We start from the raw sequence: 17,935 nt of genomic DNA, 5'->3' as shown, positions 1-17,935 counted from the left end.
ATTATTATTTTGTGAGTATCCATGCATGAAAAAAGGTTGACTTTAGTGAAGACTTCATTGAAGAGGTATTCTGCAACCACATCCCTTTTGTCACTGAATCTGTTTCAGCTCACCTGTTTTAAAAAAAAGTCTCAAACGACCCATAGAACTGTTGTATACAATGCCAAAATTGCCAGGAAGCAATCGCGTAGCCCATGGGGACGTGTATGAAGTTGCCTGTGTGTGTGTGTGCGTGTGTGAGATGGGCACTTGAGTGCACCTGCTCTCTCTCTCTCACTCTTGCTATCCCTCTCTCTCTATCTCTCTCTCTATCCCTCCCTCTGTCTCTGTCTCTCTCTCTCTCTGTCTACTGATGCAGGAGCTAATGCTTGAACATGTTTCTTTGCGTTTACACAAATGGTGTTTGTTGTGTGGGGGGGATGGGAGACCTGAGAGAGTGGAACCTACCTTCCGTACACACTTGTGACTGCGAGGTCAGACTCCTTACTGATTTCAGGTGGGAGAAGAGGCCGGGATCTTCACTGTAATCACTCACCTACCCACACAACCCCCCCCCGCCCCCTCACATGAGATACACGGAGTAGACCGCCACCACTACGCCAGGTGCTTTGGCTCCTGTGCGTGTGTGTGTGCGTGCGTGAGTGAGCGGAGAGGTCACGGGGATGATGAGACCCACAGGTGGGGTCTGCAGCTCTACTCATGAAGGACGTCCACGCCAGCCTGGTTAGGATGCCGCTCACAAACATTTTGTAGCCGTACTCTTTCCCTGATAAACCATATTGGTAAGGACGAGGCCATCGAGAGAAACTCTTTGTACTGTCAGTATGTACATGAGGAGAATACACTGACCTGGAAGTGAACGAATATTTCACGGAGATCAGTTTCAATGTCAGTATTGGTGTTACAATAGACCTCTCATGACTGTTTCAATCTTGCATTATTATTTTTTTCAGATATTAAAAGCTTTTGTCAGCATCTCAAAAAAGTCATTTGTTGAATGTTGAGTACCAGGCCCCATTTGGGCTCCATTCAAAATACTGAAAACAAAATGGGAAAATGGTGGACTCAACAACACAGTGTTGTCAGTGAGTGGTTAGCTGAGTTGTCATTGGTTAACCGGTCAATGTGAGCCAAGCCATGGTTAAAGTGTATTCGCTTCTGTTCAGGAGTGTCCTGTTCTGTCCTGGTAGCCTTTCTACTCTTCGCAAGCACTAAGCAGTTAGCTAAAATGATGGCATAATACACAGCTTTCTTAAGCTCAACATTTCAACTAAATCGTATAGTACATAGCTTTGCCCCCAAAGGGTTAGCATTGGCATTTTTGGTATCTTGCTGAAGTGATTGCACTGATCACTTGGACACCACACTCCTGTATCCCTGTTCTACAGTATACGTATGTCAAAAGTACCTGTTGCTAAAGGATATATTATGCCATGTACAATAATAAATGTGAAATAATCATGTTCAGTGTTGGAACTGGCCACTTCGCCTGCAAGTTTAGACAAGGTGCACAATCAGACTTCATCTTTGTATTCTGTTCCACGGAGTTGTATGTGCATTTTGTGAGATATTTCTTACACAGACAGAATGACAAAAATAAATAAAAAGGTGATGTCAAGGTTGTACAAATTAATTTGAACAAATCATATTCAGCTTATTAAAGACAAGGCTGGAACCAAACTGGAATTGGTCTCTTTCTTTCAGTTTTAATCAAGCTAGCTAGCCACAGGTGGTCTGCATTGGCTCTGTTTCAGCCCTTTGGGATATTGGGCTTATGTATACCGTTATTGCATATTTTTGACATTTAGTTATGAAGTTTTTTATCATCTAGTTGCAAGGCTTAAATACAATATTATGCCACTAAACAAAGGTCAGCTGGTAAATACTATAATTGTAATGAATCATCTTTTTTATACAGTCTTACAATGATTAATAAACCTTAATAAGAATTCATTAACAATAACAATATTTAGTAAGTATTCCATAAGTATAGGCAAAGGCTCACACAGTTAATTTCTCCTAGCTGCTACCCTTAGCTGCACCTAAGGGTCACCTGTTTTGACTGTCAAGTATCTCCAAGACTTTCGGAAAGGGCTTTGCTATGGTTACACATGCAGCATCTGCAGGACCGCAATAACCCACTCACAGGTACACATGGAGAACCTTTGAAGAGATATGAAAAATTGGATTTCAAATCAATTAATTAATTAAATACTTTGTCATTTTAACTGTCAACATGAGAATATGTTCAGTATTGTTGAAGGATTTGGTGGTAGTAATCACCTCATTTCATGATGTCTGACTGCTAATCGCCTCTATGGTCTTTTCTTATCCTGCAAGTATGCATTAGCAGAGGTCACACAGGCTACATTCTTCACTTAGCTTCAAAGGAAACAGTTGACATCTGTAAAAAAAAAAAAAAAAAAAAAAAGACCATTAGTGGCAAAGCATTAAAGATATACATTTCCCCTGTCCTACAATCATTGGTCACTTACCTCTTGTTTGGCATACATTTTTCCCATCTACATCTAAGGAAAGCTTTCTGTTCTTCATTCGCTTGAAAACTTGGAATTGATGATTTCATCCCACAAATATCCAGCAGATATTTGTTGGTGTAAGTATTTAGTTTCCAACTCATGGCAACATTACATTTCCAGCTAAATATCCTCAAATTTTCTCAAGGACAATTAAAATCCTTCAAGATACATCCTAGCATGTGGCCTTTTTGAAAACATCAACCTTTCACTTTGTGAAGAGACATGAAAAACATCAAATAAACCATCTGAATGTGCCTACCAGCAAGAAATGTTGCTGCTACCTTTTCTAAGTTCTATTGTCAAATCTGTTAGTTTGTGATGTCTTCATTGATCAGCTTTTCACATGCGATAATTCATACACTGATATCACAAAATGCTGAATACAGAAAGATGAATACTTGCAGCTGAGGTATGCTAATGTTTTGATCTCATCCATCTTATTTTTAGGCTACAGGTTCCTAATTTGCTGCTCCTGTGGGTGTTTTATTTTATTATTCTTTGGGGGTAGGCTCCTCGCCCCTGTCGGCAGCATCTGAGATCTTTTTGCCATTTGCCCGGATTGTGGACGGGGGCTTACACCAAAGATGTTTACTTCATTCCAGAGACTGCTATCCCTATATTTGTTATCTTTATGGCTGTGTATCCTATTCGGGATGAAATCTTTAATTTTATTCCTGCTTCCCAAGTCTTTCTGGAAGAAAGATATTGTTACTTTGTTTCCTTTTGTTTCATTTGCTTTCCTTTGTCTGTTCCTCTCTGTTTCTCTGTCTCTCCCTCCCCAGACCACAGGCAGATGCTTGCCCAATCAGACATAAGTACCTGTGTGTTTAAATTTGTTAAAGAAAAAAAAGGGTTTAATAACACATCATTGGTGGATTTTTATATTCTTATATATATATATATATAATACTTGATCAAGCTTGGCCAACACAGATAGTATTATACTACATCCAGTGATGGTAGGAGTGACAGAGGCAGAAGTATGTAAGATAACATATTACATTGCCACTCAAAAAAAAAGTCTCTAAAATCTATTCATACCAAATACATCAGTGGAAATGAACTGGTAGTATGAGTGTGATTCCACCAAATATGTTCGTGCAGGAAGATTAAACCAAATTAGGATGCTCTTTCAGTGAAAGCTCTCCTCTTGCAGAAAAAAGGCCATTTGATATTTGATCCCAGACAAACTGAATTAATCCAGATGGCTCTGTAGAAAGTCCTTAACAGGTTGAATTTGAGCTTGCAAAGACTAATGCTGCCAGCTCATGTTATAATGGGTTTCATCCTCCCTCTTACCCATAGAGCCCTTAAAATGTTTAAGTGCATTCTATTCCTTATAGTTCATATTCCTTTTGCTGCAGGACATACAGCTCAGACATGCATGTTGCTATTTAGTTACTTAGTACTGCATATGGGTGTAATTTGCATTCATTTTTAGAGATTAGGGGAAATTGGCAAATGGAGAATTTGATATTCAGCTCCTCAGATGTCCCGGTTGTCTTTCAGTCATTTCTCAGACAACACGGTGAGGAGCCTATTTTTTCCGACTCGTGTTTACATGTGGCTTCAGCAAGGTGAGGGGGTTTCAGCACTACTCTCCTAAGAGTACAAAATACAAAATGACATTAGTTTCATCTTGACATTTCCCTCAAGACAGTGTGATTCTGGTCAATTATAACACAGAACCAAACACCCCCTTAGCATTGTATAATGCTGCTTAGATTTGTGACAGAGAAGATGTCTGTATGAAGAGGGATAGATAGTGTTGCAATTCCCTTCCGTTGATATGACAAGAACCTCATACAAGCCTTTGCTTAGATATAATCATCTTCAAATAACATATCCCTATTATTATCTTTAGTCTGAGTTAATAACTGGAATACAGAATTAAAAAGAATAGAATCGAACAGAATCATATTCCACCCATTCTTCATAATAGATCATCTTGGAGAATTTTAGTAAAAGATGAGCAAGATTCCTTCACATCCTCTGCAATGAGTTAGAATATATTTTGAGACATCACATCACTAACACGGTCTACAAAAGACACAAACCACACAATATTCTACACAGAATGTTTTAAAAGTTCCAAGATAGCAAAACCTCTGATATGAAATGCTACCAATGTATGTGATACACAACATAAAGCTTTCCTCTCTTGGTTCAGCAGAATAATTTCTTTCTCATGATGCTACTCCTCTGACTAGAGGTTTTACTGTGTAGTGGCTCTGTGGTAGAAATAATGTGGTCAGTATCGTTTAGATCAGAGGTGCCCACACTTTTTTGGCTTGTGATCTACTTTTAAAATGACCAACTAAAAATGATCTACCACAAAACATGTTCATAAATAGAGACTATGCATGGCTAAAAAAGGGGGGGGGGTGAGACACAGACACAGTCACAGACACTTAAAGGAATCATGGTGATATTGGTGACATTATTTGAGATGGTTGCGGCCTAAGATTCTTGATTTCGAGGGAGCTTTTCCAAAAAGTTAAGATGAAAGTTGCTGTGTTTTTAGGTGTTTGTTGCGAATTTTCCTCTTTGTAATCATAATTGAGTTATTTGTTGAAAAATAACTGATTAATAAACAAACATTCATTCATCAAGAACAAAAATAAATAACCTTGCCAATATGCTAAACAAAAGATTACCAGGACTACAAAACGTATCCACAACACAGTGCACTTGGCATTACAGAAGGACCATCAGTAAGACTGAATAAAATGTTATGAATGTCTCAGCCTTCACATATGAGGAAAAAAAAAAAAAGCCTGTGTCACTGTGATCTGTCTCGTCATCTGACGTCCTGCCTGCGTTTCTGCCGTTCTCATTCTATGCCTATCAATCTGTTTTGATATCCTTGTTTATTTATTTTATCCGTAAAGTTGTTGATGTTGTTCAATTTCATATATTAATTTAAAGTCATGCAATTTCAAGTCATCCATTCTTCAACACTCGCTGCTACCTTATCTTCAAACAGAAAGTAACGTTAAATCTCCATGGCAACAGCTCTCAAGGGTTTGGATAATAATCAGATTTATTGCTTCCTTCATTATTCACAGCTAAATAACATAAGGCTTTTTATTTTGTTTAATACACGAAAAAGCTATATCTGTTCTATAAGAAAGGTAACCTTAAATTACTTCCGTTGTGATCTGGCGATTTATATATATAAAAAAAAAAACTTAATTTTATTTTTTATTTTATTTTTAAATTACACGATCTACCACCATAAGCTTTGCGATCGACTGGTCGATCGCGATCGACGCATTGGGCACCCCTGGTTTAGATGCACATAAGCAACTGTGCAATAACAAAAGTGGACGATTTAATTACAGCTTGCTTCCTCTTCAGTGGTATTTATAGAGGCAGCGCCCTCTGCTGGTGCTCTGATGCTTCACCGGCATCATTATTTCTGGTCAACACATCTGACTAGTAATACAAGCTGTGATGTTGACCTATCACTAAATGTATGGGGGTTTTGGAAGGCGAGTTGTGTGGGTTTAATTTCAAAGTCATTTTCACTCAGTCATTAAACCGTGCGTAAAGACAAAAGTTGGCTTTGGGGTTGCTGTCCCTCTATGGATTGCTGAAGTATTGTCTCGTGGTATTGTTTCAAAGTAAATCAAAGAGAAAGAACGGCAAACATGTGTACTGAACTGATGTTTTCTAATATCTTTTACATCTTACTGCCACAGGTTAGTACCTTTAATAAACTTCAGCAGTGACCTGTTTGTTTTCTGAATTATTCTCATTCATTCATTCATTATTAATGTATTGTTTGTTTGTATATGATATCAAATAATTCTAAATGTACATGTTCGTGCAGGCCCATTTTTTTTTCAACTATGAGTTTTGTTGAGCTGATTCATACTACGCACTCAATCCGATAGGGGCACTGTAGTCCATATTAAGTCTGAAATACTTCCTTTTCCTGTGCACCCTTATGACATGCTCAGTGTTTACGTGGACTCGTGAGAGCGCACGTGTTTTGGTTTGGTCGCAAGTCATGTAACTGTGTTATTTTTGCCCGGCCTACCCCAGTCAATACAATTTTATTGTATATCTACGATCGTGTTTCCCTCTCTGAAATGGAGACAGTCATACCGATAAACCGCGGTAAAGTCTGAATATGTAGCTGTTGACACCAGTGTTTTAAGTTGTATTTGTAACTGAGTGCTTCATTTGAACCTTACTTGTTCGTTGCAGGGGCAACCAAATGGGACATCCGGAAGAAAGTGTGGGATTATATCGAAGCCAACAATCTTGCCAATTTTCCAAGGCCTGTCCACAATAGGATTCCCAATTTTAAGGTAAGTTAAGTCCTATGCGTTTAAACGATTGTCCATACCGACACACAAGCCCTCTGGGCATTTAGGAGTGACCCCTTTTTCGTTTTTGAAAGCTAGCTCCCCTTATATTTATGATGATTATGCGTGATAATTGTCCATGCATACCACTTTACTTGTGCAAATATTGTTTGTCAATAAATTACAGAACACAACACGCCATCTGTCTATATTAAACTTTCATGTTATGGTTGGACAGGGAGCTGCCCAGGCTTGCAATCAGCTCTCTGTCCTGCAGGAGTTCAAGTCCAGTAGTGTGGTCAAGGTGAACCCAGACAAGCCCCAGGAGCAGGCGCGCTACTGCACTTTGGAAGTAAGTGTCACTCACCTACTGCTCTCTTTGATTCTGTAGGGGGCTCATGGTGCCTGCACAAAGGTGTCTGAACTTCAGGTGTTCAGCAAAACAGACGAGGTCAAAGTGGATCCTGATAAACCACTGGAAGGGGCAAGGTTAATGATCTTACAGGTACACAGCAGGAGGAGGAGTTGGTCTTGGCCTGGACCTTGTCAAGCCACATGAACTACTGCATGCATGATACATTTTTGAGCCATTGCTAAGTGAGTTCGTAGTGCACCTCATGGTTTTCCTCAGCATTCCTCCTGCTGTTTTCACACACCTTACTACCCCCTAATTTACAGTGTTGTTGTTGTTTTTACATTGAATTGCTTTTCAGTTTTTTTTGTTGTTGCTTATTATCAATTAGTGTCTTGTCTTTCAGGCTAAAAAAACATTGCTAGTCCCCACGCCTCGTTTGAGGACTGGGCTGTTCAACAAGATCACTCCTCCACAAGGAGCGAGTAAAGAGGACCTGCGTATATGCTCCACCTCACAGGTGACTGTTGTTTACAGCTATAAATTACACTTTAATACTATACGTACAGTAATTTAGTACTATGCATGAACAAAAAAAGATTTTACAGTTTACTCCATCTTCAATATGAGATACAGTAGCTGACACTGGTGCTGCCTCCATTGGGTCTTAATTCTGCATTGCGCTAAAATGTGGTTGTAATCCTGCAAAATTGCTTCTCCTTCAGGGTGTGAGGGACTTCAGTGTCCCGGTCGGTCTTGATGCCAAAGTGAAAGTAGATCTTATTGTAGTTGGGTCTGTGGCTGTGTCTGAAAAAGGTAAACCAGTCATGACCTTAAATACGTGTCCCATTGACTATAGGTTTGTATTTATATTTACCTGTTGTGTTATTTCGTCTAAGGCTATCGCATAGGGAAGGGTGAGGGCTTTGCAGACATCGAATATGCCATGATGGTCGCTATGGAAGCTGTAAATGAGTCTACTGTGGTTGTCACAGTTGTTCATGACTGCCAGGTCAGTCCACCACTCAATCCTCCTCTGTTATGGCACTTTTTACATCCACATACATCCACATTACCTACAGTCGACTACCATCTACAGTATGCCACATAGATCAAAGTACACAACGGTCTTTTTGTGTTTATTTATGTGTTTATTTCATTTCAAGGTAGTGGATATTCCTGAAGAACTCATTGAAAGCCATGACCTCACCGTTGATTACATTCTCACTCCAACGAGAGTGATCAAGACAGGATGCACACATCCAAAGCCACCGGGCATCATTTGGTCAAAGGTAATCACATTATTCATCATTGCAATATGTAATTAAGATATACAGACCCACATTCTACCTGAAGTGTAAATACTGGAACTCATATCCACAGTGCCTCTGATATGCCAGCGGTTGTAAAAGTAAAAAATGCATTAAGGCTGAACATTTAGATAAGGCTTAATAATTAATACTTGACGTAATGCGTAAGTAAAAACATAATGCTACTTCTAATGCTAGACAAATGCCTAAAAAGCAACAAAAACACCAAAACACATTAAACTTAAAATATTCAACTAGTTGACACAAATGTACAAAGTATCATTATTGTATTATTGTCAATTGTTGTATTTTTAAAATGTATTACATTCTTGGCCTTTTGACTTATGGGCCTTGACAGTGCTCCTTTCCTAGAGCCTCAAAGGGCTCAAAGGTAGAGCTGGCCAACTCTTAGAAAGGAAGGGCATGTCTGATCTTCAAAGACCTTAATGGCTGGCAAGCCCAAACTCCTGCATACTGTGTGGAAAAAGAGTGGTCAATAGGTCAGGTTAAACACAATAGCAGTGTGTATCCTGAATGAAACGGGCTGCGATTATGCCCTTCTAAAAAACGCTTTTCCCTCCTCAAGATCTGAAAGATGTCTTTCTTTAGCTGCGGGAAGTAAAATAGTCGTGCCGATAAGAATGAAGACGTGAGGGGTTATCAGCGTTCCAAACATACAGCAGGGGTTCGTTTCCCTCTGCGCACCAAAGCATACTTATTCTATTATCAGCTGTTTTTAATGGTGCCAAAGACCATGCGGTCTTTTTGATCTGCTGTGTTTCAGGATGGGCTCAAAGGGGCTTCCGTTCAGATATATATACGCAAAAAGGCGTCAGTCACTGGAAGGTTATGAGACCTTCTTATCGTGAGAACGGTTCCCAAAGGCCTCTTAAAGTCAAACACCTAAGCATGTGCTACTGCACAGCCAACAGGGTATATCTGCAAACACTCTGCTTTTGTAACCACTGTGTTTTAATAACCTCTTAGATAGACGCAGACATGTTGGAGAAGATCCCCATTCTGAAGAAACTCCGAGCTCTGGAACAGCAGGCAGGAAAAGACGTCACTCTCAAGAAGAGTCCCGAGGGAGGAGAGAAGGCCGACAGGCCCAGGAGGGAACCCATGAGGGACCCCAAACGAGACCTGAAAGGCCCCTCAGAGCGGCCCAAGGAGGGGGAACCGGAGGAGGTGGCGGGGAATGGGGGGGGCAGCGTCCCAGAGCCCAGGGCAGCCAGCCAGGCTTCTGTCACCACCGTCTACTTGGGGAACATACCGGCGGGCGTGCGTGTGAGCGAGCTCAAGAGTGCCCTGAGGGATCAAGAGGTCGTGCCACTCCGGCTCACCTGGCAGGGCGCTCAGCACAGGGCCTTCCTGGACTACGGCAGCCAGCAGGGCGCTGACCATGCCCTCGCTGCCCTCCAAGGCCTCTCCATACACGGACACACCTTGCAGCCAGAGCTGGCCAAGAGCCAGAGGGGTGACCGCAGACCCAGACAGGCACACCAGAGGAGACCCAAGACCTCTGCAAACACCTCTGCGGCTGCACCTGACAACACCACCGGTGCAGCCGTCACAGCCAAGCCTAAAACGAAAAGACCAACCCCCCAGAGGAAGGTGGAAAATCTGCCTCCTTCCTAATAGTCTAGACACTGTCCTGCACCGTCAGCAGAAAGGAAAAAGGTCCTACTGTTTTTTTTGTTTTGCACAATGACTACAGGGTTGTTGTGTTTCGAGGAACGGTTATTTTTATTTATGTAGAAGCTTTCATCAAGCTCGGAACTGATGAATTTGCAGTGGTTGCAGTGTTAGTATATACGTTTGTGTGATGCCGTTAAGGGGAGCACATTTTCATTTCCTGACTGCTGGGATTAATTTACCTGGATCTTTTATATTTCAGGAATAATTTGCCGTAAAATTCATGGAAATGCAGAGTACATATGAAAATAAATTTGACTTCAAGTTGTTACAATTCTGGCAATATGTTCTTAAACCTAAACCTCAAATGCAAGTTGACTGACAGAGTTCTCCTCATTCAAAAATATACTTGGGGTTGGATAAAACATATAAATGTCATATGAAACTATTGAAGGCCATGAAGGACTGGATTGCTGTGGTTTGTATTCCACAGCTGAAGTCTTGCGAGGGAGAAATCCACAAGCAGTCAAACAAGATACAGCCAAACAAGACAAATTGTGTGCTGGCCTCTTTGTATTCAAACTTAATTAACTGCCTCTAGCCTTTTAAAGGGAACATGGCTATTTTATGGAGTGAGGGCCTCACTTCATTCCACTGTTGGAGTTCCTCAATTCATACACAGGGGAAGCATATCAGAAAGCTTGACAAGTCCAATTAGTCTGGCTTGGCTTTGGTATGCTGAGGCTTCAGATAAGATGACCCCTGAGCACACATTTGCGAAGCTTGTGCGTGCAGTGGTTGTTGGTCCTAAGTAGGATCGTAAAGTCAACTTCTCGTGTCTTCAGAAACATTACTGCTCCAACATTTTACTGCTTCATGCATGTATTTTTTTTTCTTGTTGAATTTGGATAAAAAAGCTGCACATAGCCCACTAGTTCATCCCTACCAATGTTATTCAGATATCTTACATACAAGTTGTTTTACGGATCCTCTGTACCCGTAATAGGAACTAAATCTTGTCTTGATCAGCTGCAATTTTTGGGTCAAAGACAAAATGTAGGTCTTCTGGTTTTTTCGTATCTCTGTATCTCACATGTGGTTTGTCTCCCTTGCTTCTGTGTGAAATTCTGAAAGCCTACAAACCATTTTAAAGACACACAAAGGAATGCGTAGGCAACAAGCGGCTACTGCACGAACATATAAGTACAGTGTGCTCTGCTGATTCCAAAGCCCCCTTTTCAGTTTGTGGCAGATGTACGGGATCAGCGTGCCTTTGAGTCTTCAGGCCAGCACAGGCGCAGGCCTTTTTAATGGTTCTGTCACCCGCCCTGGCTAACAGCTGTGGGCCGCAAACAAGAATTTAACTCCTTGTCCAGGCCAAAATGCTCCGCTCTGGCTAACGTCATCAGCAGGCTAATGTGTGGTCCCAGCTCTGCAGAGAAATGGACTCGCTGCACTCCCGTGCTCATACAAGGAGAATTTCTCCGGGTTCAAAGCTTGGTCACTAGTCAAGATAAAGCAGTAATATAGGCTAGAAGACAAGTAGAGGGCCAACATGGAGGAGCTACCAGAGGCATGCTTAATAGCAATCCTATTTTCTGTTGGACTGTTTGTCTATCAGAAACAGGTCCACAACCACTACTTAACCTGTTATGATAAACACTGTACATACTGAGTTATATTTGATATGACTCATACCCTGAAGTCTGAAGAAAGTGAATATGGATGTTAAACAGCAATGTGATTCTGTTGAATGCTTACTGGGATAAAAGTACAAATTAAACATTTTATGACTGCAGTCTTCTACTATGAGTCTACCTTATAAATAACTGAATCTGTGATCATCAATATCTATCGGTTTATTTGGCAGGCAGTTTAGCAGGTGATCATTTTTATTTTCTTGTTAGCTCTTATTTTAGTATCACTTTTGTTGTCCAGTGACTGATGGGACATTAGGATGATTTAATCAGACCCTATGGATATGTTTTGGAACCCATGCTCAGTTCTGAAATGCGAACATTTGGAAAGGGATATCTGTAGCGGAAGAGCGTTCTTTTCAATAACCTGTGATCTCAGCTAACTTTATCAGTCATGTTCACTTGAAATTAAAGTATGAAGTTAAAATGTTAAGACAGTCCACAACAATGATAACCGTTAAGAATAAGAGAGACGAAAGGAGGCCTAATAGCACAAGACAAAATCCGATCCTAAAATAAAGTGAACCAATTCAAAGTGACATTTGAATAAATCAAATAATACACTGACCGAACATAAGTTTACACGCTTTAGCTTGATCCATTCAAATATGAAAGTAAACCATGTAAAGAAATTAGGCGTTACATTAGAATAGGCTTGCAAAACATATGACAAACACTGAACTTACATCACACCTTTTTTTATGCGGGTGGAAGCCAACGTACAGAAACACACAGTCGAGGCCTTTTGGATTTCAGATATGCTGCACATTTCACTTTTTAGAAAGTTATTTACATACCCCCGTACTAACCAGCGGCATCTTGCCATTAGGTGCCGCTAACGCTGTACAAAGCCTACGCCTTAAGTGAATATTCTCAAATGAACCTAGTTTTGGAACAATAAAATGGACCCAGAGGGTTCAACTGATATGAATTTCATCAATATCTGTATTAAAGTATTCAAACGTCTTTTTTTAATCATAAGCAAGGCTATTCTGACAGAAAAAAAACTGCTCATATGCCCAAACCTAGGCTTCGGAGCCCATAGACCTGCATGTCTACTTGCTATTACGCACAATCATTCCCAAAAGTTATTTTGAACACAAGGCAAAGCACACAAATACATAAACGCACCCAACTCTACAAGCAAGACAAATAATGGTTAAAGGACCACCTGTGATTTAAAATGAAAAAGGTATCCAAGGCCTATTCCACCTAGGGAACAAAGTTGTCAATATACCTGTTCATCGGGAAATTATCGGTTTTGCAGGCCTGTGAGATTAGGTATTGCCAGATCGCATTATTGTTTTAAGGAATGCACAGGCACTTGGGCACAAGTCCTCACCGTGTCCTATGCGAAACTAATTTTAACTTCCAGTTTTACACAGATTCATTTTAATGCACATTTTACAGCTAGAGACTCAAATTAGCCGAAATTCGACAAAAAAAATGTTTTTGTCAGTGGTAACCTATGCGCTTGCTGAAGTCTGATGACTGTGAAGGTGATGACAGTTATAGGCCTATATTAATTGCATTGTAAAAGCTGCTATGCACATAGTCAATCTTGGTCATGGTCATTCTTAAAAGAACTACTGCAACATTTGAGCAAAATGTCAAAACATGGAAAAAATGCTTGCCGTAGCTTTAGTTTGGTGATATGTTTTTTTTGTATTCAGCAAGTGTACATAGAAGAATTACATGGTCACCAGTCACTTTTTCTACGCTTGGATTTTAAGAAATAATGGGTAGCCTAATGTGAAACAAATCCATGATGTGAAACAAATTTATGATTGAAAAACCATGACACTTCATTTGAAAGGGAAAACAATTTTATAGACGTTTTCAACAGTTGAACAAACTTCATGCCAATACGTTTAATTCTATACACATCGTGAGTAGTTAAAATACATAGCCTAATCTAAAGCAATGCAAGTAGACAAATAGTCCACTCGCAACGATATTACATCATGTACAATTTATAGTGCTGGGAAAAGTAAGACGAGTGTCAATATGTATATATATACACCAAAATAAAGACGAATAATAACTAGCAGTGCTTACATTTATTCTCCATTAACTGTTGAACATCAGTAAAAATCCTCTGGGCAAATATTGCCAATAAAGCGTTCAAAATGTGGCGATATTTTTATACAATTAAAATATGCACAGAATAAATAAAATTGAGTTGCGCTTTGGTATTTAAAAGTGCCTTCATTTTCCCTCAATTAATTTCTGATTAAAAAATTAAAAGTCAGATGATGTCATAAAATAGTGATGCATTTAATAACCCGAGTGTAAAGTATAATAGAAAATATTTTTTTGTCTAAAAATACATGTGAGTTTGGAGAAAAATACAAATGGTCAAGTGGTAGTCATCCGCCAGCAGAGTTATAGTACCGAGCGGCTGCAGGGGTTGAGATGCACTGGAAATACGGAGGCTGTTTGCGGCGTTACCTTTGGCAGTGGTACACTGGCATGATGATGGCTCGGGAAATTAAAATCAAGTCAATGCACCTTTCTGGTAATTTCCCACCGCAATAACGGTCACTGAAGTCGTGGTTCCGAGGCTGACACCAGTGACTTGAGTTATCTTCTTGGTAATCTTCGCTGTCATGTAATGCCATCTCTGCTCTTGGTGAGATGGCTGTCCTTGAGCGTTTTCCACGGCTCCCCTACAGCTGCTGACTAGATTTTAGTGGCTCTTAGTCAGTCTTGTCTTTTATTTCAAGAAACTGCCTTCACATCACGCACGGCTTGATGTCCTGATATGCGACTTGTTGGTGATGATAGTAAGACCCGCTGCTCGGTGAATGCATCGTTGACGACGTCATCGCATTGAAAGAGAAGACGAATTCTTTCCTGTCGCACATGCTTGGAGACTGGGAATGATACCGTGGGATACCTAAGAGACAAGAAGAAAAGTCGTGGATTATTAAATGCTGTAATAAACATAGGGCCGAAACCTGGCTTTCTTTGTTCAGAGTATAATTGTTAGGGCCTGGAAGGCCTTATTTGAATAGTATACAAAAGTAAAACTAAAGAACATGCCGTCCTTACGTACTAAGATAATATCCAATAGCTAATATGCACGTTTGGATATGATTAGTGGGGGTTTTCATACCACTAGGAACCCTTGTAAATCACAGCACAATTCCTAATTACATTTCTGACCAAAAACAAACTGGCCTATGGGATGATGTTCATACAATAGTGTACTAGACTATACCATAGTAACAGCAATAGCAACCAAAATCATCACAGTCGTCATCATCATCAATAACAATAACAACAACATCAACAGCAACAATAATAATAATGCCGCTTTATAAATAAATAAAAATCAGTTATAAAAAATAAAAACCCTGCGTAAAATAGGTGTTCGCTTCAGAAGCTTTCACAGACTTTATGACACAAATACAGAAATCACGCATGCTCATAATGGTTCTGTTTACAAAAATGCGCATATATAATAATTGCGCAACTGTTTCATTACAAAGGCCCTTTAAACGTATTTATTTAGTCCACATCTCGCAAGCACTCTTGGTTGTCATCTATGTCTTTATAGAGAGGAGGGGTAAAAGCCTGGAAAGGGGATTTGAGGGTGGTATAGTCTGTAATTGACAGTCGACTGCTTGCACGCGAGTCCCTCAGGACTCAGTGCCGCAGGGCAATCAGACTAGTTCGGCTCTCACATGTTATCATAGCCTCTGGATTGGCACCATCCTAAACACGTGTCCGTACTGAGATGCCCTCTTTCTTTCTTTGACGACCCCCCTTCAGGGATTTATTTACAGACCAAAGTCAGGTTTAAAGCCTTTTTTCCATTCACCCTCAAGATAAGCCGGTTTTTATGACTCATTGTTGCCTTATTGTGGAAGGCCTTAATCATTAGTGATTGCATAAACTCTCCTTGTATGAAACACAGCCCCCTCTGAATATATACTCAATTTAACATGGATTACAGGTGTCCATTCATATTTTACAAGGCAAGTGGGCTAGTTTATATATCGAAATCAAACTAATTTAATTAGCTATATTTGTGGCAGTGGCTGTAATTTAACATTGTAACAGACTGATTCCCCAAACAATTCAAACAATTAATTTGGCCTAAATCTGATTTGTAAAAAGCTGTGTGGTCTGAGAAAATGACATTACCTTGTAAGTCAGTTGTGCTGTGTCCATTGCTGTGTCCGTGCAGATAAGACTGGTCAAGAGAATGCGTTGGCAAGCTTGGCTGCAGTGAATTTGCTCCGGGGTTGCATGGAGACAGTGGCTGCTGCTTGATGTAAGAGGCCCCGTTATTCAGCGAAGACGAGGGCGCAGGAGCCCATGCGGATGGAGTGCTTGAATAGACCGGATGAGGTTCCATGACTCCTCCACTGGTCAGCAGGGGAGAAGCGGAATTATCATGGTGTGAGTACTCGTTCCCCGTGGACCCTGTGCAACTTCCCATATAGGAATGTCCACCGTTGGCCGATAAATGTGACATCGAATGTCCTGCCAACCCCATTCCGTCCATGTTGCCCGCCAAATGTCCATTCATCATCCCAATTCCACTCTCTAAAGATAACCCGTTTGGAGGACAGGACAGACCTCCCCCGCTCCCCTGGAAGTTATACGACTCGGGTAGATGGTTGAATCCAAGTCCGTTCATCATGCTATACATTGACGGCTTCAGCGCCTGACACTTGCGCCTGAAACCCCTAGGTCTTCTGCGGAAAGATCCCTCTTCAAACATGAACTCACTGGCCGGGTCGATTGTCCAGTAATGACCCTTCCCTGGTCGACCAAGACCCTTTGGTAATTTAATAAAGCACTCGTTCAGGGACAAGTTGTGACGCACGGAGTTCTTCCATCCTTGATACGAACCCCTGAAAAAAGGAAAGCGGCTCTGGAGAAACTGGTAAATCTCACTCAAAGTCAGACGTTTCGTGGGGGAGCTCTGAATAGCCATGACGATCAGGGCTATGTAGGAATACGGCGGCTTCTCAGGGCGACGAATACCAGCGTTTGTCTTCTTGGTTTTGGTCGTAGAGGAGGCCGTCTCCATCACTGACGTTTGACTGTGCGGCTTTTCCGGAGCAGACATCGGACTGCTTTGGGCAGGAGTCTGCACTGAGGGCTGCTGTACCTCGGCCGTCATTTGGTCTTGATAATTCAGTCAAAATCTCCACGTTAAAAGTAATACCAAAATACTTAATGAGTAGCCTAATTTCGATTCTTGTATTGGTCTATAATAGCGAATAAAAACGGAAAATAGTCGACAGCTTGCGAAGTTTTAACTTAACCGAACAAAGTGTGGACAAATGGTTTTTATCTTGTGCGTAATTACGTATACCCCACAAACGGTGTCCCGAATTCCTCTGGTAGTAGCGTCCTGAAAAAGCAAGGGACAGGAGGGAACTTCTTTCAAGTTCTGTCGTACTCTTCTCGTCTTTCCTTCGGAGATCGCCTTTTACTTATCTGTTGCCATCAGTGCCTTCCAAGCTCTTGACCGTCCGAGCGTCAGAGGAGCTCAGAGGCCCGCCCAGTCCCCTCCCACTCCGCTGGGGTGGGCTCCAGGAACATCTGCCCGCCTCAACTCCCTGTATGATTGTTTTTTCTAATTTCGAACCTGTAGCGTCCAGAACTTCGCCTAAGTCAAGAATGTATTAATATTTCACAATTGAATGTATTCATCCATACGTCTGTAACGCTATTACTGATATTTATACACCTCTAATATTGTATGGCTGTTCATTTACTATAGCGTTGTGGTGGTTTCCATTTGCATGCTCAAAACCATAGGTTAGTAATTGCAATTTAGAAATAGGCTATGTTTATGAGCAAGGTTAGTTTCTCTCTCATACCAAAAATGTTAGATCGTGTTTTGCATTTGTGTTTCCCCAAACAAAGTTGTAGGTGTCGCATTGCATTTGGGAATATCTGAACACTTCTTAGAGTTAGGCCGATTTTAAAAATACGGAATAAATTGAAAATCCTATTCTATCCAAAAAGTTAGTTTGAGAGGAAAAGCGGTACCCATTCAAAAACCACGTTGCTGATTTCTTTTTAAGATAGACAGGAACATGGGCAGGATGTTTATACTGCA

At 40.8% G+C, this 17,935-nt stretch overlaps 2 protein-coding genes across 3 annotated transcripts; one reads left to right on the top strand and one right to left on the bottom strand.

Annotated features, from left to right (window-relative positions):
• The first annotated feature begins 6,409 nt into the window (after nt 1-6,409).
• Nucleotides 6,410-11,948, top strand: mthfsd (methenyltetrahydrofolate synthetase domain containing). 2 transcript variants are annotated; one of them, XM_042705543.1, is made up of 8 exons: nt 6,410-6,662; nt 6,753-6,856; nt 7,092-7,205; nt 7,612-7,725; nt 7,931-8,021; nt 8,105-8,217; nt 8,372-8,497; nt 9,503-11,948. In XM_042705543.1, the coding sequence occupies exons 1-8, from the start codon at nt 6,635-6,637 to the stop codon at nt 10,151-10,153; spliced, it is 1,341 nt and encodes a 446-aa protein (XP_042561477.1). In that variant the 5' UTR covers nt 6,410-6,634; the 3' UTR covers nt 10,154-11,948. The 2 variants fall into 2 exon arrangements, with proteins under 2 accessions (XP_042561477.1, XP_042561476.1); XM_042705542.1 differs by lacking the exon at nt 7,092-7,205 and adding an exon at nt 7,245-7,358 and having other exon boundaries at nt 6,413-6,662.
• Nucleotides 11,949-13,655: 1,707 nt separating this feature from the next.
• Nucleotides 13,656-17,350, bottom strand: foxf1 (forkhead box F1). The gene is made up of 2 exons (XM_042705544.1): nt 16,000-17,350; nt 13,656-14,746 (listed from the first exon to the last, which is right to left on the bottom strand). Exons 1-2 carry the CDS (start codon nt 16,985-16,987, stop codon nt 14,583-14,585), a joined length of 1,152 nt encoding a protein of 383 aa, XP_042561478.1. The 5' UTR covers nt 16,988-17,350; the 3' UTR covers nt 13,656-14,582.
• Nucleotides 17,351-17,935: the final 585 nt, after the last annotated feature.

This window comes from Clupea harengus, unplaced genomic scaffold (assembly GCF_900700415.2).
Source record: "Clupea harengus unplaced genomic scaffold, Ch_v2.0.2, whole genome shotgun sequence".
In the NCBI taxonomy this organism is placed as follows: Eukaryota; Metazoa; Chordata; class Actinopteri; order Clupeiformes; family Clupeidae; genus Clupea; species Clupea harengus.
This window is presented reverse-complemented; position numbering and strand designations above follow the sequence as displayed.

Coding starts and splice junctions, on each gene's coding strand:
- mthfsd (XM_042705543.1), top strand. CDS start 6,635: ATGGAGACAGTCATACCGATAAACCGCG. Junction 7,206..7,611: donor CGCGCTACTGCACTTTGGAA/GTAAGTGTCACT, acceptor CTTGTCTTTCAG/GCTAAAAAAACATTGCTAGT. Junction 8,218..8,371: donor CAGTTGTTCATGACTGCCAG/GTCAGTCCACCA, acceptor TTTCATTTCAAG/GTAGTGGATATTCCTGAAGA.
- foxf1 (XM_042705544.1), bottom strand. CDS start 16,987: ATGACGGCCGAGGTACAGCAGCCCTCAGTGCAGACTCCTGCCCAAAGC. Junction 14,747..15,999: donor CAGCACAACTGACTTACAAG/GTAATGTCATTT, acceptor CTTGTCTCTTAG/GTATCCCACGGTATCATTCC.